Genomic DNA, 20,752 nt, shown 5'->3' on the forward strand with positions numbered 1-20,752 from the left:
TTTATCTTGGCGTGCGAATGCATATACATTGAAAAAAGTCAACGAAAGAAAAGCTAAATAATATCTAGATACTGTTGGAATAGAACACACAGCCTCAGCCCGTTCGATATGGTAAAAGACGGGAAATAAATTGGCATGGAGACGGATGGCGCCTTTCTATTGGTGAGATCAGCGCTTCGTACCGGCAGAAAAGGCGTGGGTCTGCACCCAGAGAACTAGAAGGTATGCCTGCAAACCTTGTACAAACCCGGATGCCGAAGTCGTTAACAAGGAGAACGGTAGCAGCCGGCGTATTGCTGGATGGTGGTTAGACAAGCAGGGATACATAGTTTGTTACCTTTCGTGCCCTATATAAAAGGAGCCCGCGTTTAGACACATGACCCCGGTGTTTGTTACCATTCACTGTTTGGTGCAAGTTGGAGGGTTTAATAACTATATTCATGCAGACTCCATGCTTCCTCTCGAAAGGCATACATAAGTTTACGCCCTCGAGTGTTCCCAAGCGACCGGGTAAAACCCGTGCCCCTTGAGAGGATCAATCATGAATCTTATCGTTATTTAGTACTGTCAGCCACTGAGAGTAAAAATGGATAATGAGGGCGGAGTCAGCGAGAAAAGCCTGCGAAAAATGTAATTGGTTTCTTTCGATGACCGTTACAGACTCTATGCACATGATATCTGCGAGAGCTTTGAGCTACGCTGAGACGGTTCTTGAAATAATACCAATAGCTGTGAAATTAGTATAACTTGCTCGCTGAGATAAAGCTCGGCCAATTAATGCGACTTAACCTCTACATTTTCTTCATAGATCTTCTTAAAATGGCGTAGAAACATAACCCAGACTACTGCAGTCCAGGAGATGCCCGAATCCCCAGTGCGAAACTCTTCAGGATACCTGCTCGCAAACCCAACGGGTCTAGCATAGGTCGACTAATCCCCGGGCCCCCCGCGGTCAAATATATGCAAGCTTTCAGCCTTTTAAGCAAACTAGAAATCTTAAGAGGTATCACAAAGCTTCACAGAAATCCATTATATTAGCTAATTGCAAACCCCACGGCAAAAGCATTTAAGAACTTTCCAGCTGTATATATCTTCGAGACCACGATCCACACTAACAAAAACCTTTTATGTGTGGGGTCATTTCGTTTGTATGGGAAAATGTTTGTTCCTACATCATCTTACGTGGGCTAAAGCCGCCAAAACCACCAAGCCTTATAACATATGCCGTGCCTGTCACACAAGACCAGGCACATACGGGTGAATTCGTTTGATTCGAGGTCCACGAGCGGTCCAGGTCCATGAGGCTAACCTAAATATACGGACCCGTTTGAGGCGAGGTCGTGACACCAACCTTAACACGACTCCTTCAAGTACTGTTGTAATATACTCCCAAAACATATCAAGACCGTTATGTGTATCAGAGTGACACTAGAATATTGAACTTCTTAAGTCTATTTATATACCATCGTATACTCGGATTTGGGGAAGGGGCCCAGGCCTAAGGCCGTCAGGTGAAGTTCGCGAGTAGGGTAGCATCGTTGCAATTCGAACTGTCAACCCACTTCATGTAGTGTTGGCTTTCGGACGGTCTATTAAGTCCTCTCAATTGTATTGTAACCCGATGAAAGCGAAACAAATATCCACGGCCACGCACTAGTGCGATAGTGTGCGGCACTCACTCGTCACCCATCAAAAAGGTGCATAGAAACTAATTCTTAGTTAACAAACCTCAAAATCAGGCGAGGATGAAGCACTATTGGGGATGGTGGCGAAGAAGCACTCGCCAACTATAGCACTACCATAGCTAGTGAACAATGGGATGCATATATTAAACCAAAATCAACCACACGAGTTTTCGAAGAATTATACTCCCATGTCGCCGCTATGGGACTGCTTGGTGTCGTGGATTTTAATGATAATACCAATACTGTGACCAACAGAACCACTTAAGTTCTTGACAACTTTTTGAATTCCTGAGAGTATCCACATTAAGACCTAAGACCGAAAACCAAACTAGTATGTATCTAGCCCACAGCACTACTATTATCACAGCTTCCTTAGACCACGGCATCTCGTCGAATTCTAATAACAAGATTAATTAGTAAGCGCGAGATCTAGAATATTCGACTGTGGGGGCTTAAAAGGCCTTTAAATTTTTAGAAACTCTAGAATCAGCTTTTCGAAGGAAGAAGTGAATCCTGTCGATTTTCGAGCCCACTCCTTGTGACGGCTAAAGGTTCTTTCGCTACCTCTTGTGTAGTTGAGATTAATTACATTTATGGGCACTTAGGTCCGTATTGGTTGCCCCAGACTAGTTAGACAACGCAAAGAACCGTGCCAGATCGAGGAAATATCGTCTTCGAACCCGGTACCTCAAACTATGAAACTGAGTCTGATCAGCTGGTGCCCTTCTAAAACCCTTACTACTAGTTCGAACCGACTACGGTGTGACACTAGAATACTCGAATTCAAAATCTGGAATATGGGACGGACTCGCGTAGGAGGGCATAAGTCAGGTGGAGCCCCGGCACCATGGCGTAATTAACCCAGAGTTACGAGGTACCTAGCCTTGGGAAGCTTTCCCGGGTGTCTCTAGGCTAGATACTGAGTGGGGCTCTTGAAGCTGTACCAGTGGGGGGCGTGGTACCCTACCTTGATTGCCAGCCTCACTATTGCATGTGCATCCGGCGCCACCAACATGTCTGCGCCTGCGTTGGCTAGTTGGAAAATCGGTGGCGAAGTGCGGTGGAATATCTTCGGCTGCAAGTCGTGATGTAGAACCAGAACTGCGTGGGAAGCCATTAGAGTATAGAATTTAGATTGTCACAGCAGGTTGGGCCGCGGCGCAGCTACACGTATAGAACGATGCATACTTTTAAACTACAACGACCCACGCGAACGTTTCGATATATTACGTTGTCAATAACATCGGACACGTCGAAATAACACTGGCCGCTAAAGGGTGTATTAAAGCCCACTCGATTTTGCTTGCCTGAATTATATTTAGTTTTTGGAGCCATCCTCATAAAGAAGGATTAAGTCGCCGTCAAGACAACGTCGGCCATAATCAGCTTTCTAAGGCTAGTACTCAGCGTGACCATGATGCGATGGGGCCTAAATCAGTTCGAGGTAAGCTATCAGCCATTTCGGTGACTCCCCAGCTCCGAGCACAGGGGAGGTGGGATGGGGCCTTCGAGTGGGATAGGGATGAGGTCTATGGTGGTTTTCAAACTGTCTTACGTGAGATTTATGACGGTTTCGCCCCCCCGGGGCTTTTCAAAGTCTCCTTCTTATAATTAATTATTATTACTACTAAGGAAGACCTAGACAACTATCGATCTAGCATTTCACGATCAACCGATACTAAACCTATACCTACATAATAGGCCTAGGAAGCGACGTCAGCAAACGACGCGTAACCTTCTAAATTCTGCACCCCCTTCCCGCCATAACCAATCTAAATTTTGACGTCACAACTCTTGGGACCCAGGAATCTCGGGGATCTTAAGCCCGGCAATATAATATTAGATTAATCATGAGCATCCTTCCACTCATAATAACTATTATGCGTGCCCAGCACGAATGTGCAGCAACACAACTGTACCCTGACTGACATCTGTCCTCAACACATAAAAACGTTGCATTTGAAAGTTCACAAGACGACCAGGTTCACAAAAAAGGAAATGCTTCCCAAAACAGTCAGTGAAAGGGACTAAGCAACCATTAACCAGCGAGGGGCGACCAATCATCCTGTCGGGGCTCCGTAGCTTGAATACAGGAACACGGCGAGCCAAAACTTTCCGGACAAGCATACAACGTTAATCGCAATATCAGCCGTTGATTTCCTCGACGGTACTGTCAAATCGACAGTCGTTGGCCTTTGTATACTAGGCTTTGTGGATGTGTTGTGTTGTGGTGTGTATTTCAGCGTGGGTGTGTTCTGGCACCTGGCCGACAAGTGAATTCACATACTATTCCGTCAATAATCCTCCATCCTAACTGCGACTCACTACCATATTACTCATCCCCATCTGAGCAAAGATCAGTAGCACTGCTGACGGTCGCACATACTCTTGTTGGTGCCCCTTGACCTTGTTCTTTTGAGTATTTTCAATTATACTGCCGGTTCATCATTACCACAGGACAGGAGTTTTGATAGGATATTTTCAAAGCTTCAGGCGCAACAGCAGCAGCGCTCTCAAAGGTGACATATACTGCGAGCGCTCGGAAAAACGGCCCTCCCTCTCTCGCGAAATCTGTCGATTACCTCCCCATGGTTTCTTTTTAAGTATAGAATAGAAGAAGCAGATATTTGTGGGGTACACTATTTTAAAACTGTGTTGTGATGATATACCTAGAGAATTTAGAATTGTTAATGTCATTGTGCTTGGCAAATATTTGCATATCACATCCAGCTGGATTATATGAGAGTACTGCCCCAACCCATTGCGAACATGACGCGCCACGGGCTGAGTCAACTAAAGTAACGCTTTTATAGTTTGGGTCACCGGATCAGGAAGTGTCCTTGGAAAAGAAGCATAGCAGAGGCGCGGAAATTGAGGCCTTACTAGCTAGCAACCCTGAAACCACCCCGGCCCCCAAAAACTGAATTACGACCGGTTTGTTTGTGCATATATTTGAGGTTTGTCTTTTGGTTGTTTAAATTGAGAATTGACGGGCATTGTGATATGTTTCTAAGCGGATACCGCGTCATAAGGCCTCTTTACGAAGCCCGGACGGGGAAACTGGTATCAAAGATTGAAAGATCGAGCTAGCAACCACCACCGCCTATACATTTGGCAACAACCTACTACCACCACGGCCCTTACCGGGGGCTAAATCTGGTGCGAGATTGGATACGGGGAACCAATGATGGCTCTTCGACAAACCATACCAAACCTGCGTACTAACTGAACACAATTTTTTTCTCTCAGTAGATGATTGCGCCATTCCCGTAAGCACCAAAGGTAAATATGACTTGTAAATATGAGAATAATAACATGATACTAAACAAAACGTGTGTACGGGGTTGCTTAAAATGTATTTGTATAAAACATGATATCTTCATGCTGCCGTGAATCTATGATCCCAGGAGCTCAAATCTATGGTATCGAGCCGTCGACGTCGCTTGCTGTTCGCCCCCAACTGACTGGTCAGACTCGTTGTTGAATTAAAAAAGTGCGACAGGGTCTTGCCACTGTGACGTCACTTCCTCCTTCTTGTCCCTCGCCGCCGCACTTGTGTTGCCAACGACCTAGGTATACACGTATACGCCTTGGATGTCATTTTTGGCGTAGAGATAGTATGCGACTGCGCACCGGCGGACTGACCGCTGGCATATATATGTACGAAACCTGATACGAGACCGACCCAGGCCGTCTAATAGCTGATCAAATAAAATAAACGCCCGGACCACGGAGTTATGTCGAAGCTATGCGGCAAACTGCGAATCGGAGACCTGATGGCAATGTTGACGGGGGTTTGTCACTTCTCAGTTTCTCGGATCTATATCTCGAGTACGGATCTATAAATATTACAACCAGATGCTCACCGATATCAGTCTCAGATGGTCCAGTGGTCAAGATTTCCGCCTGTCAGTTGGGGAAGGTGTAAAGTTACAAGACTCAAGCCTAAAGCAACAAAACCAAAAAAAACAACGCGCGGACGACCGGGGTTCGATTCCCCGTCTGAGAGTTCATTTTTGTGTTTTTTGACACCTTTTTGATTCGGGGCATACCCCTACCACTTTCGTCATCCTTGCAGATATCGAACGAATGTGTTTTACCCAACAGTCAACACAAAATTGGACCGACGGCAACGAGACCAGCCGACGATGCCAACTCGCTTTTGTCGTCCGACAAATATGTCGGGTTGAACATAGCTTGTAGGCCGCCTGCGGCGGCGCTTAAACCCGAATGCCAAATCTTCAAATCATAATTCCAAGTCACAGCGTTATTATTACAATTCAGTAGTTATATTGTTATAAAATCTTTTAATTTCGGGTCTGCTCACCCAAGTTCCAGCGAGCCTGTTAGCTAGTGAACCGCCTACACTGGTACGCTGGTAGCTAAATAAGCGGTTTCGTGACTAAGTAATTGTATATAAATTACAAGATTAGTCTATTCTGATCTGATCTTGAATCATGTCGCGTGAAAAGAATAGATTTTTTTGCTACTTTTTTTCTATAGGGCGACATTTTGTTTCGCTCGGTTATTTATTAGGGATCCCTCTTGTAAACAGTCGGGTACTCGAGTTCCCAAACGAAATCGTCCAATTTTGAATCCGACCCATGTTTCCGAGGGCTCTTCTCAGCCTTTTGAAAGTTCTACTTAAGTATGTATCAATATCGCCGTATACGTGATCAACATGAAACAAAGCTTTGAGAGCTAGAGGGGATGTACCAATTTGGAGGACGAACAGCGTGGGAGCAGTAGGTGCTGTATAACGTATGAGCCTATTAAGGGGCATACTATCCGAGGACCTAACGGCGAGGCGTTAGCAAGTTTTGTGAAACCCTTTTCGAAAATGGGCGTCTTAGAGAGGTCGAGGAGCTTTGCCCCAAAGCAAAGTATGCTTTCGGAATTAACTATAGATCACAATTAGTAATCAACCGTTAATAGAATATATAACTTCAGATTTTGTTCAAGTAAAAGGAGAAAAGAGTATGTTAATAGATGTATACAATAATAGAAAGACTTGACTCGACGGCCATGGCCACCAGAGGTTAAAGAATAATACTAGCACAATCTGCCTTTGGCTTTAGAACCGTAGAACAAGAAGATAAACCAGCAGTATAAAAGACTGATCGCCACAACTTTAAAAAGAACTACCGTCATTATAATAGCTACGCAATCCTCCTGAGTACTAAGAGCTTAAACAATAGTTCTCAACAAAATTTCGAACACGTTAGCACTCGGGCACTAGAGTGGAAAAATTTATAAGATAAGCGAATACGTTTTTTTAAAAGTATAAAAATATCAGAAGATATCCAATTTCAAAAAGAAACAACAGAGTACCAAAAAAATAAATAAAAGAATAACAGAGTACAATAGGCAGTACAAAAACATCAATTTCGTACTACAGGCTGAACGAAAATGCGTAATATTTGGGCTAAAACGGGACAAATTGATTCCTGGAACAAGCATAGAGCTTAGAAATGCAACTATCTGAATAAAAATAAATCAGACCCATTAATTCAATGGAATATAAACCAAAAAACCACATTTAACGCTGCACATATCATTTAAACCAGCTAAATCTCGAAACTATTCTTTCTGCACTGCACAAGGACTTTTCAATCCCAATTAAACTATTCATGATAGGCTAAAATTCTTACAATAGGTTCATTCTTCGGGCTCTACGCCCACATTTCATAAACATAATTGTACGCATAAATACTGATATTAAATAATTCGGGGTTCAAGAAAACTTGCTGGTTCTGCGCTAATCCCTTGCTAAGAATTACATCTAGCAAATAATTATTATTGTGATAACATAATATAGTAGGTGTGTTTCCCTTTCTCCCGTGTGAATCAAGTTCTTGGGATGATCGACTGTGCTCATGTTCTAACGAGTTCGAGGCCATGGCTTGTTTGCACCCTGGTTCAAAGTCTCTTTTTCTACATTCATGTTACTGTTTTTACTTTTTTTTACTCCTTTCCTTCCAATTTTTAGTGTTCTGAGCTTCTAGCTTCTGCTCAAGACATGGGGTATTAGTTTACGCGAGGACATGCCGCAACCGCAGCTGCCTTGGGAATCGGCGGCATGTCTGCCACTGAGGGCCGGCACAGCATTTCGGGGGCTGATAGGCTAACAACTGATATCAGCTGATTAGGTTAGGTCCGCTTAATTTTGTCTTCGTGGCATTGCTCTGAATCATACAGGCTCATGCATAACAGGGATGTATTTGGCCTCTACTCGTCGGTCCGGGTGTGCGGTATCGAAAGCGCCTGGTCACATATCAAAAGAAAAACTAGGAGGATGTCCCGATCATTACATGACAAATAGTAATCTAACATCTTCGTGCAGACGAGTTTGCATTGATTCCGACGTATTGAGATTGCATGGCTGCAGGTAGTCTCGTATTCGGCTGCAGGGTGGGAGCTCGAGTATAGCCTCGAATCCAGGCGCTCGAGGCGGAGGCTCGGTAAAACAACACATTGATTAACTATGCAAGTTGCACACCAAACAGCAGAAACAAACTCGAAGCTAGCAAAAAAATGGCACCGAATAGTATTCTATGCAAGCGGAATTCGTCCCATTGAGGCTGATTACAAATTCTTTCAAGTTGTGCATATCTGATCGTGATCTTAGCGTACATGGCGGCAGCCCGTCAGGACCGACGGAAGCACGCTAGTATGAAAGGGCGGTATCGTCGATATATCGATAGCGGCTAGTTGGTATGCGTATGCATGGACTTGCGTCGCCTAGAATATTTTCAAGTCTGCCTTAAAAGGCCCCGACAATTCCCAGACAGGGGCCTATAGATAGGAGCAGCTGATAAAGCCGGTCAGCACAAGACGGCTCACCAGACTTCCTTGGTACTAGGTTGGTGATCTAAGGACTCGAGTGGTCAAATAGTGTACGTAAAACGCCACTAGCTCTGCTTCCCTTGTAGCTCCCTGAAGCGAGGACTTGATTAGATTTGAGACGAAAGATGAGAAAAGATATCTACCTTAGGGTCTTGATACGGCCTAGGGGAAATCTACGAATATCCGAACTGAGCTAATGAATATCCATCTAAGAAAATTCGAACCGGTGTGGTCTCGCGGTGCCAGGCCAAACTGGTGGATCTCTTACCTAATATGTATGATCTATTGACACGAAAGATACTACTTGTCCCATCTTCATGTACTGCGTGGTTGTTCAACTAAAGCAATAATTTTTATTTATGTTCTTTAACTACCCCTGTGAAAATTTGATGCGTTGAGCAGCTCTGGCTCCGAGACTACCTTGAGTACTGAGGCAGTTACTGAAACTTCCTGAAGGGTGTAGCTGGATGATGATCGGGAAGACGCTCCCAAGATGGTTGACTCAGAGGAAATTCGTCTTTGTCGTGGATAACTTTGCCATTCGATTCTATCAGTCTCGTTTTGGAAAGAAATTGAATTACTTGTAGGAATGCATACTATTTGCGATTCGGGGCCAAGAAGTTGCTTTGAAGCTTTTATTCCCTTGTTCATTTACCCCTTCGAACTTCTCCGCCTCCCGTTCTGCCCTCTGTATTCCGGCGTCTGGGCCTTCCCTCTCTGCCCTACGTATTCCTGGGCTTGAGGCCCTGTGTTTACTGGATGTGGAGCCCTCTACCCCCGGTTCCGTTTCCGCTTTCGCCTCCGGATTACGTTTCCCTTTATCTCTTCGGTCTAGTTTCTGTTTTGCTTTACTCAGAGCCCACTGAAAAAGCCACATATCGTCAACGTGACCAGGAAATTCTGTAGCTTTAAGCATATCATAAACTATTGATTTCATTGTTGGAGACCAGAGACCTTGTTCAAGTTCAATCAAAACTTGATTATAGAGATTTTCAATAGTCATTGTGTTTTGATACCTGAAACTATTAAATCCAGGTTCTAGAAAACACTGCTGTTGCTTAAGAGCGGTGGTACATAAATCCTAAATAGGAATTCAGCACAATTCTTCCGACTATCATAGCGAGAGCTAGAGCTAAAAATCTACGTACTCGCAAAACATATGTAGTTGATTGAAATTTAGTTGCCGTCCAATTTTCCGTTTTCTCATTGAAATATTCAACTTTGAACTGGGCATGTATTAAAGCGTTTGTCACGTTTTCGTCCTTCTTTCGGATGTACTTTAGGATCTTTGGTCGTAGTGTAATATCGGACATCGCGTAGAATCAATGACGGCTACGTGAGGAGGGGCTTGCTTGGTGTATCACTCGGATCCTTAGGCCGGTGGGGTAGATGTCAATCTCTTTGGTGGCCTTGGCGTTTTGCTTCTTTGATGCGGCCACGTCGTGGTGTGACCGCCTAGTAGTCGGTAATAAGAATAAAAGCCGACTGTTGCAATCGCATCTACCACTTGAAGCCGAACAGAATGCGTAGCTCTAGCAAAAAAAAGCGAAATCTTGGTAATTATAACGACGTTGTATCCGGACGAAATGGTAGCTCAAGATCGCGCGATCGAAGGGAGTATGTATTTTATTAACACATCCAATTTTATTATGGCGTCCCAAATGTGTCAGATGTTTTTATATATATGTCGGGCAGAAAAGTGGGCCCTCAACCACATTTGGTAACCACTCAACATATTTTGAGCCAGACTAGTTACCCACGCGTTCCGGGGACTGGCCCGTAGGCTGGTATTCCCAGGCTAGCCCGCACGTCTTCAAGCTGGTAGACGGGCTGGTAGACAGGCTACCCACCCACCCGCCTGCGAACCGGCCCACAACCCAGCCAGCAGGCCAGACAGTAGGGCGTGTGGGCGCCTGGTGTGGCCGAAAGTAGGTAGAGTGGTTCCCAAACGTGGTTAAGGGGCCCAATTTTTCATTCAACATATACATAAAAACATCTGACACATTTGGGACGCCATAGATCGAACTAAAAATCTCAGATATATTACTGGCCCACGATAATTATATAAGGGCCTGTTGTTCCTCTCTCGCGACTCTCACTTCGCCCATTCAATCCCAGTGTCGTGGATAAATACCAATATGGATTTAAATAGGTCAGAGTTTAGCCCAGGATGATCTATAGCTATTTGGATAGTCTCCACCTACGGGCCACGTGGTCGGCTTGTTTCTAAGAATAACCCTTCTTGATCCTTTATTCTCTGTTTCCTTTTCTTTTTTGTACTTGAGGGGTGATGGATGATCGATGTATTGTTCTAAGTTCTAGCTGACTCATCTAACTAAGTATTTACATGGAGGCGGGCACAACACATAGTGTCTCCTATCAATATCTTCTTCTTACTCTTCTTCCCTTTCTATAACCACTTTCGACCTAAATTGATCATTCCATGCCCTGCATACTTGGGCCCTGGCAATTTCTCATCATCCAGTCGGATAAATCCATCAAAACACTGCTTCTAGCTTCTATCGGCTAGGACTGAGAATATACTTAGCTCGCATTAAAAGTTAAAGAGTGAGTATTAGGTATATCCTAATATCTATATGATGATTTACTCATATGTCGAACGATTTCACGGTGTCTATCCCCATAGTCCATATCATTAGTCACAGAAAAGCTCTTCACAATATAATATCGATCGCAACTATCCTCATCGCGATCCGGCTTTGACAGCTGCAGGAGAGAACGCTACTAAGGCAACCAAGATACCCGCCGTCCCAGATCTGGTTGTTATTTCACCAATGACGCGTACTATTCAGACTGCCATAAACGGTTTCTCATCTATTCTTCATCCGGTCGAAACCTCAGTACCTAAGCCCGAGGTTCAGATTTGGCCCGACCTACGTGAAGCACATGGTGCAAATTGCAACAAAGGTCTTTCAAATTTAAAGGCAGAATTATCGGCAAAATTTCCCCAGTTGAATTTCACAGAGTGTCCAGGAGACTGGAACTACCCCCCACACAATATTAACGAAGCCACTAAACGTGCGGAAAGAGTTCAACAATGTTCAAAAGAGCCTTCGAAGATGTACCACAATATTGCGGTTATCACGCATCGGGGGTTTATTGCTTTTCTTGTTCAGGGGGATGGATATGAGGTTTGCGAAATGCGATCTTATCGGTTTGCTACGAACGATATCATGCATGATGACGAGGCGGCGGATGTAACTTCGGATTCGGCGACGATTGGAGTTAACGTTGATACGATGGAAATATATGACTTCGGGCGAAGGTACTGATACCCATCGAGATTGATAATGCATTTGTTGGGTGAGGTATGTAACATTTTAACATCAGCTATGAGCCTGGCTGACAGCTCGGGGGATTCGCGGTAATGCATGTAAAAACAATTTATCTGCATCCAAGCACTAAATTCTGGGAAGGTTTGATAGAACGGCCTTGGGCTTTGCCATGGGAAAGCTACGAACTCAAAGATTCGATTGAAAGCTGTTTGGCTGGGAAATTTAACTCACATCCACAATATTTCGCATTTTAAAAGCTAATAGCTCCCTAGGTCACTAATTCATTAGATCATAACAAAACACTCTTGTTGTCGCCATTACTTCTGTATATAAGCACCCTCGACCGTTCAGAGAGCATGGAAAATGCACGTGGGCCGTCCGCGACATAGGCTCGTATATTTCCGCTGAATACCAGACTACTGGTATAGTTTTACTTACTCGTATTTAAACGTTTCTAATTCCATCCCCGTCGAAACCTCGCATAGCAGCCAGATTGTGAACGGGGTAGATATCGATCTGACCCGGCCCATAAACGATTATAGGCCTATTAGCATTAGATGTTGGTATGGCTTCTACGCCATACCTGCCAAGACACCGTAAATGGCTCCAAGGCCAGCAAAAACCGCCAAAGTTATCTTTACAACTGTTTCGGCCACCTCATTTAGCAACTTCCGTAAGGCATATATTTCAACACCTTCCTTAAAGATTAGGTAGACAGCCACAATACACAGAATGAGACTTTGCCTCAATATAATCTTAATATGAAACATCATTTCGTCACTGTTATGATGGCAGTTTTGGACAATATTGAAATGGGGATGGTTAACATTGTTAATCTGAATCCAATAGTAGTTATCGTTCGGGGCTAGTGGGGTTGTCTAAATTGATAAAGGTATGTAAGTTAGAGTTTTAACTAGCAGAAATACACATTGAAGGTTTAGGGTTTGATTATAATAAGTAATGTACCAGTATCTCAATGCTCTTTAGAGCATAGGCTCGTGGGAGCAGCCAGCAACCAACACGTCGAAGCAAATCCGGCTTGATCTCGTTCGCCCTCTTCGCCTCTTGATGGAGAACCACTCGTTCTATCCCTTGATGCCATTCCCCGTCTGCATGCACGTCATATGCAATCCTAAGCCCTCTCAAAAGTGTTTTAAACCCCGGAAGTACGAACGGCTGTACCTCCACGACAATACTCAGCCGCTCTCCAATAGCTTGCTCTTCTGGTGGAATAATTCGATAGTCGGGATCGAAGATCCCGTATGCCGCCGGTGCGAGCCCGACAGGAGCATGGATTGCAGGAGGAGGGGTGGCAGGAGCGAGGGCCACATCACAGTCGCCACCAGCTCTAGGGGGGTGCTCTAGGCCTTGGGCAACAGAAGGCAACGCTATGGGTAGAAGTGGCTGGCTCCTCCGTGGCTTTCTTGGCCTGGGTTTCAACTTTACGTTCTCCATATCTAGGGCATCCATGCCGCTGCTTTTTCTCTTATTTCTTGTCAACATTCTCACAAGAAAGCAGTGATGGAAGTGAGGATGATGGGGATCTGGATAGCGATGTTTGCGACGGCTTCTTGGATGGTAAAACAACTATATCTAATAAGAAGAAAAACGAAGACAACGGAGAAAGTTGATCGGTATTACGAAGATGGTACAGGGTATCGAGAGTAAGGTGGGTTGGGTGCGAGGACAATGGGAGCCAAGTACTGATAATTGCTGCAAAATGAGCAGCTGAATTTGAATGTTGCTACAGCGGCTAAACGCTGGGACTTCTGACAATCACTAGCGACAAAAATGTCTTATATATCGTGGCAGTATCTATATATCTGATATATTTGATTTACCAAATACATCGATTCTTCGAGTTCCACGGACCCCTATAACGGGTTATACCGACATCGATCCAGTTCTATCCAAAGGCCACCGACAAGAAACACGGGTACTCGTACGATCGTGCGGGTATATCAATAAGGTCACTTAAGGTTTTTTCGAGATTCCTATTCTAATACGAGTTTAGCTATCGATAAACTTACGGAAAGTCCTTATGAATTTACTCACATCTTTTACCGTGCTCCTCCTCGAAGTCTTCAACCATATCCACAAATTCATTCATACTTTTTGGTTTATCCCAAGCTGGACCTGGATTTACCAACATTTCCAAGAGAGGACATCCGGTTGTAAGTACCGCCTTAAACGCTTCTTTAGGGTAAACGGCTAGAAAAATGGTGTGGGCGGAAACCCGAAGAAGGTCTAATGTTTCGATACCGTCGTCTGCGAGAAGGACTTTTCCAGGCCCGAAAATAGTGCCCTTCCAGACCGGCATTACCACAACTACAGCAGCGAGAAAACATCCCGTCATTAATGAACCCGGAATCAAACAACGAAAGTCCTAGATGGAGTATGGGAATGAAACGTGACGATATACGTACTGCCATCCATATCATACCGACTTAACTCCTCCCTCAGACTATCCGGGTTGCGGTAATCGATATAGAATGTGCTACCGCGGTTTAAGGTACAGCCATATGGGAAGACCCAGGACAGGCAGATCCGGGATGGTCCGCGAGTAGGACTTGGGGGCCGTTCTTCATAATCTTTAGGGCACCCTGACCAGGCGATTTGGGACTCAAGATAGATCCAGGAGGAAAGTATCAACACTATCACAACGATTGTCGTAACGGCGATTCTATGCCAGTCATACTCATATACTGAGGTCGCCTGAAAGTACTCTGCCGCAAGATTGGAAAGCGTAGAGAATAATAACATTGTAGAGTGGGTTCTCGATGTAGCCACGTAGTTGTTGGCTGTCTGTTCTATCGTCGGTCTTAGTCTTTGGGTTTGGGGATGGTGGTTGTTAAGTATAAGTTTTTATGTGGTCGTAAAACCGGTGCCTTTAAAAGCTTTAAGCTTTCAATCTACCTCACCACCTCTATCACGTGACTCACTTGTTAAACAATCTTTACTTGGACGTTATCAATTACCTGCCTCTATTACATCGCCTAAAATATCATACAATACTACTTAAGTGTATACACCCCCAGGAAACAGCAGCAAAGTATGGAACAAATACCCCACAAGAAATCTAAAATTCTCTGTCATAGTTCGGCTAGTCGGCCGAAATTAAGGTATTAGCTACGCGCGCATTGCTTCAACAGTTCAATGGATGAATGTCAACAGGACCGGCCATTCATCCCGCATGATACGTGACAATCCATGGGATATGCTTAAATACTATGTTTCCGTTAGAATTTCATAAGTTGAACAGCCCACTGTACACCCGGAAACTCAAATTCTGTGATAGTACTCTAATAAATAAATACGGAAAATTCAAAGAAAATCTTGTGGATGTTCATACATCTCCATAATTTCATCATCCACGATTGCGCAGCGTGTCTAAACAATTCGCAACATTTATATATAATGCAATTTCGACTCTTAGGATACTCTTCCCGGAGTATACCACCCTTCACACGAATATACTTAAATCCTAAGAAATATTTTAGATATTAACCCAGTTCACTAGGTTGCAATTCGAATTTGTTAGAGTTGATACACCTAGAGCTGCTCAATCGAAATTATTCCTGAGGTCTATTCCTTTGTAATCTATCGCTTCCATATATACTTATTTTATGTTCCATATACCCAGGTAGAGTGCACAAAAACCGTCAATGGCGGTGATCAATATAGGTTAGGGGGGTGTGTAAGGATAGGCTGTTGGACATAGACCCACTTTTAAGAGGAGTGTGATTTCAAAACAAAAAGTATTTCACACGAAGTCAAAAACCAATACTAACCAGTTTTCAAAATATATTAACACCACTGCCCGATCTTTGTTTTCAAAAAGAATACCATCTTCCATCATATCCAACGCAATTGCTCCAACACCAACGGCTGGGAACGATATTGTGGTACTGTTAAATACCAAAGTCTTTCGACGAATTAATAATGCGCCCCCAATTTTTACGATATTGGGCTGAGATAGGAGTACTCTAGAAGATTTAACTCTCGTATACTCGAGCCCGATTAAATTTAAATACTCTAAACCGGAAAGCACCTACACCCGCCAGATTATAATTATATATATAATTAGCACGTATTGCATTTTCTCGTCACCATAAAACATACGTACTTCTCGGTAAATATAGCCAATTTGAGACTCGGAAAACGTAGTTAATTGGACAGTATATGATTTCGTCCAATGCGGCTTCGAGGTATTTGTGTTGGATATAATTAATCCCCGATCGGTTGGCTAAGCCCCAAGCCGACTTAACTGGTCTGAACTACATTTTTGTCCTTAGAACGATCGGGATGTTTTAAGTGGGGATGTTTGTTCCCGAAGTTGTCATCACAACGCCTTGGCTGGCATATCATCTGTTCAAGCTATGAAGCTGTGATTTGCTGACGAACAGATAGGAAGTTAACAAAGACTAACTACACATAATCATTTCCTCCGCAACAAGGAAAGTTCAAAATTCAGTCTCCCGCACTCTTGGTAAAGTTCTATAATTCTCTTGTCCTTTTCAACAATTTGTCTACGCTGCTCTTCGATTAGTTCATCCTGCCACACGTTCTCAACTCGCGGCCCTGTATCCGCCACATCGCCATCATGCTCAAAGCTTGGAATATATCTTCGCGGAACTTTGAAAGTTACGAAATCTTCAGTCTCGGCGGCAGTTGCCGACGCCAAAATAACTGATGTTGAACTCGTTGGAGGAGATACTGATCGCATTTTCGCGCTACCGGTACCATCATCAGATGGCTACGTCACTCATGTTAGAGGATGGGTTTTTTGACTTGGATCAGGTCGAACGTGTTCTCCTTAGTAGCTTAATCTTACCTCCATCAAAACAGCTGTAAGAAAGTTGCGATCAATAGCTCGTTTGATAAGATTACGATTTTCTGCTGAAATTGTTGAGAGCGAAACACTCGGGTATTCGTGTTTATTGGGTCCTTTGTATATAAATTGAATACTAGCCGCTGGATTTCGTATAGAATGAGTTATTTGGCTAAGAATAAATTTCTGGCCGAGCTGATCCTCTGCACCTCCATGTTAGTAATTAGTTCCGTGTCTACAATCGGAGCCCACTGATAGAAGTACCCACTTGCAAGACGTATGAGCAGTCGTTTCGATTCCATCATTCTTTGTTTTCGCTGGTCTACTTTTTTCGCTTTCGGCGGGCGCGATGAAGCGCCCTCAGTTTGGCTATCATCATCGACGTCCATGAGTGTTCAGCAGGTGCATCGTGCTGGAGATCATTGTTGTTCAATGTCAACAGCCCAGCTTCTCCGCCTTTCCATCCCTTTCTTCCCTAAATCGCCTAACCTAGTGTCCAATCAAACCTTGCCTCGGGTTCACCCTATACCCATACATAAAATACAACAAAACACAAACATGCATTGCAAAATGAATATGCAGACATAAGAATCTTCGTAGATGGAATTGAATATGCGCCACCATGGCAGATCTCTTTGTGAGAACTCTATGTTGTTCATTAAGTGAAAGCGTGGTATCCCCAAGACAAAAAATGCAGCAGATCTGGTGGCAGACCAAACCCCCGAATTCGACAGCGCTGGGTCAAATATAGTTGTTGATGCAACAACTCGAACCAGAAGGGTTGTAAGGTTCAGCGCTTGCCACCATTCTGTAGTAGAATTTTGACCTTCAATCGTACAGGACAGAGCCCTTCCATCGATAGATAATCGCGCCGTCACTGTCTTTTATAGTAGCGGCATATATATGTCACTTGAAAAAGCAAGAAAGAGAAGGTGAGCACAAAGACCAAAAACATCCGCAGCCGTGACAGGTTTACCCCGAGCTCAGCGCTTACGATATAATGTTGGCCTGGACGAAAATTCCATCTTGACGATACGGAGTACTAACGTGGGCATCTCGCAATCGAATTAATTTGTTCACCTTGGCAACTTTGGCATGCAACGATGCGACAATACAACACTAATGTTATTTTGGGAGTTACCAATATTTCTTGTTGGATTTGAGGTTATATTTTTGTTCGAGTGTAGTATTAATGTTTTAATTGCTCGGATTGTATTTTTGTACTAGTACTTTAATGTATTGATATTTAAATTGCTATTATTGATGTTAAAAGGGTTAGGGAATACAGCCATCAACCATGAGCGTAGCTGCTCTATTAACTCCAAGATGTATCGGATATCAATCTAACATTAGACCTCAGGCAAGTTGGTAACTCTCGGAAAGTAAATTTCTGGCAGATATGCACTTATACCACTATAAATTTGTATATAGCGCTGTTCTAGACTCGTTGGCGCCAGTAACTAGTTATAGCGCCATGTATCGGGCTATATATAAGTCTACAAACGCAACCCAAAGAAATCAACACACAGGGCCAGCTTCAGCTACCCCATCCTCGAACTGCGCCCGGCCTACGACTAACAAAACAATTATACAGAGCTCGAGGGGACCGTGCCATAATCATGTCTGGCCTGGGTCCGAAAATTCCTTTAACTTTAGCCGAGAACTCCCAGGCGGCGTTTGAAACCGCTGTCGAGGTTCTCTCTGGATTACGAGAGGGAAATCTGAACCCCGCATTCCAGCAAGATCAAACATCTCACGATTACAGCCGTGGCCGTCTCACCTTTTCTTCTTCGGCACATTTAGTGCCAAGAACGGAAGAAGAGCTTGCATATGATTGTTGCAAAAAATTACCTGTAAAAACAAGTATAGGTGATGTGCGAGAAGAGCTTGGAATTCCATCAACGGGAATGGCAAATGACCACACCTGGGATCAGTTATCGGTACCCATCACACCTCACCTCCTTTCACAGTCCAAAGGTCTTTTTTTTTTTTTTGGGGGGGGGGGGCTAGCAGCTGACTATGTACTACCTGGGCATTTAGAATGTTGTAGCGCAACTTGGTGATGAATATCATCTTGACGCCAAAGACAGTACCGCCGTCTCTATTACGGATTTGACTAATATTTGTAAATTTATTGAACAATCGATTCCTTGGCAGGATTGCGCTCCCAAACAACCAGCAACGGCTTTTGTACCTGTTCTTCTTTACCGCTGGAAAAAAAACCGAGTCCGCCGACCAGAACAACGCAAAGGGTTGCAATAGTAACCACCCCCTCGCAACAGGCCGATAATTTCGGGCCCGGTCGCTAGTGTCGCTACTCATGTACCTAATTCGTCTAAGTGCCCTATCCCACTCAACTCACTTGTGCATGCATGAAATGGTCTGACTATAACTCTGCGCCTGGTCTCGAGACTACACATCTCCACGGACATCCATGTCTGCGTCTGCATGTATTATCGGCTGGTATCATCCTGCCACATCAGATCCGTCTTTTCTTAATTAGGACATTTTTTATGGTATAATATTATAGCATTGTAGAGTTTTAATATTAAAATAACATTTTTAAACAACATCAAATTTTTTGATATCACATGGTAATAAGAATATTCGGAATTGCCAAATCTTCAAACAACATTTTGCCCAATATCCCAAGACCCAAACTAAACAGGTAATACAATTTTAACGTCTTCTAAATAAAGCAAGCCTTTAATGATGGATATTGGCTTCGAAAGATTGAGAACTAAAGAAAAAAAACTCTCATATAGAACATTCTTACAGCATTACAGGTTACTATCAACCCTGGCCCGCGACAGAAGACTATGGCCTGGTAAGACTCAGAGCCCAAGGGCGCATTTATAGCTATACCCCGCGTCGGCCTTCCAGAATCGTGCTTTGGATGTTCCATCCAACCCCTCGGTTTTGATAATGCTTCGAACGTATATATTAGACCCTGCAGAATGACCTATCAATAAGCCTAGTTGGAGTTTGTTAAGATATCTTGATGCCGAATTTCCTGTCCCGTATCGAAAGCTACAGGAATTCAGCATCTCAGCAGCTTTCGCACCTACGATTTTGCACTCCAATTCCTTGTAAATCTGCTTAATGGGCAACAAACAACATCTCTGTTCCCATAACCCTAGGATCCGTACGTATCCTTCCTCGATATCTTCCGGTCCAGGTATCAGTCATATTGACGGTTCCTGACCCGGCCTTATCCTACCATAGCAATAGTTTTGAAGACAAGATAAATACATCTTCATGTTTACGATTAGTGATAGCTGGGAGATGATATTTTCACATGGCGACGTCACACCTGTCGAACGAGGCCCTGGCTCCAATCCTAAACCGCTTCTAGACCCTATTAGACGCTAGTAAATTCTAGGAGGTCCCAGTGGATCCTAGTGGGCCTCAGTAGATCCCAGTGGACCCTAATACATCCTAGTAGGCCCTAGTAGATCCTAGTAAATTCTAGTGGACCCTAGTAGATCCTAGTAGGGCTCGGTCTCGCTAGGCCCTGCTAGGTTTCAGTCGGATGAACAATCAATCAGCAAACCATGCATAAAGGAAATTTTATAGCAGAATCACAATCAACAACGGTAGTAATGACATTAAATATGGGCGGTCAATGCAGAAGCTACTAAAGTCAAACAGCGCGGCCGCCGAACCGAATTTCAAAAATTAAGAGCGTCGAAGCGGCCTAGCATTGGTCCCAGTCGTCTTCGGACGCAACGGTGGGAGCAAACTTAAAATGAAGATTAAATACATTATATGGGCTAATTAACTATAGTGATATTGTGGTCTATAAATTCAGTATGAGGGGCTAGAACACCGCGCTGCGCTGGTTATGGCTGCCCTAGCTTAAGGGCGAATTGGAAGTTTCTCCAGGTCTACAGATCTCTTCAAGTTGGTACATCTAAGAGCAAAACAAGAGATCACCTACATGTATACAAGTAGATTATTTGCATAGTGACAGCAATTAAAGCATTGAAATCTGGGGCCCTATAGAAAGCTATGTGGTGCCATTTTACACGACGAATGACAAATACCACCGACTATTCCCCACAGACTGGCTTAGTATTATGCCAGGCAAAGCA

At 43.8% G+C, this 20,752-nt stretch overlaps 5 protein-coding genes across 5 annotated transcripts; 1 reads left to right on the forward strand and 4 right to left on the reverse strand.

Annotated features, from left to right (window-relative positions):
- Window positions 1-9,108: 9,108 nt before the first annotated feature.
- On the reverse strand, window positions 9,109-9,844 carry AOL_s00006g536 (uncharacterized protein; the record flags this gene model as incomplete). Its single annotated transcript, XM_011119845.1, has 2 exons — window positions 9,109-9,612; window positions 9,680-9,844. 2 exons carry the CDS (start codon window positions 9,842-9,844, stop codon window positions 9,109-9,111), a joined length of 669 nt encoding a protein of 222 aa, XP_011118147.1.
- Window positions 9,845-11,326: 1,482 nt separating this feature from the next.
- AOL_s00006g537 (uncharacterized protein) lies at window positions 11,327-11,824 on the forward strand (the record flags this gene model as incomplete). The annotated part of the gene is made up of 1 exon (XM_011119846.1): window positions 11,327-11,824. The coding sequence occupies one exon, from the start codon at window positions 11,327-11,329 to the stop codon at window positions 11,822-11,824; it is 498 nt and encodes a 165-aa protein (XP_011118148.1).
- Window positions 11,825-12,399: 575 nt separating this feature from the next.
- AOL_s00006g538 (uncharacterized protein) lies at window positions 12,400-13,297 on the reverse strand (the record flags this gene model as incomplete). The annotated part of the gene is made up of 2 exons (XM_011119847.1): window positions 12,400-12,705; window positions 12,794-13,297. The coding sequence occupies 2 exons, from the start codon at window positions 13,295-13,297 to the stop codon at window positions 12,400-12,402; spliced, it is 810 nt and encodes a 269-aa protein (XP_011118149.1).
- Window positions 13,298-13,874: 577 nt separating this feature from the next.
- AOL_s00006g539 (uncharacterized protein) lies at window positions 13,875-14,590 on the reverse strand (the record flags this gene model as incomplete). The annotated part of the gene is made up of 2 exons (XM_011119848.1): window positions 13,875-14,155; window positions 14,254-14,590. The coding sequence occupies 2 exons, from the start codon at window positions 14,588-14,590 to the stop codon at window positions 13,875-13,877; spliced, it is 618 nt and encodes a 205-aa protein (XP_011118150.1).
- A 1,675-nt stretch (window positions 14,591-16,265) lies between these two features.
- AOL_s00006g540 (uncharacterized protein) lies at window positions 16,266-17,047 on the reverse strand (the record flags this gene model as incomplete). Its single annotated transcript, XM_011119849.1, has 3 exons — window positions 16,266-16,583; window positions 16,662-16,861; window positions 16,927-17,047. The coding sequence occupies 3 exons, from the start codon at window positions 17,045-17,047 to the stop codon at window positions 16,266-16,268; spliced, it is 639 nt and encodes a 212-aa protein (XP_011118151.1).
- Window positions 17,048-20,752: the final 3,705 nt, after the last annotated feature.

The sequence above is a fragment of the Orbilia oligospora genome (assembly GCF_000225545.1).
Source record: "Orbilia oligospora ATCC 24927 unplaced genomic scaffold scaffold00006, whole genome shotgun sequence".
Taxonomy (NCBI): domain Eukaryota; kingdom Fungi; phylum Ascomycota; class Orbiliomycetes; order Orbiliales; family Orbiliaceae; genus Orbilia; species Orbilia oligospora.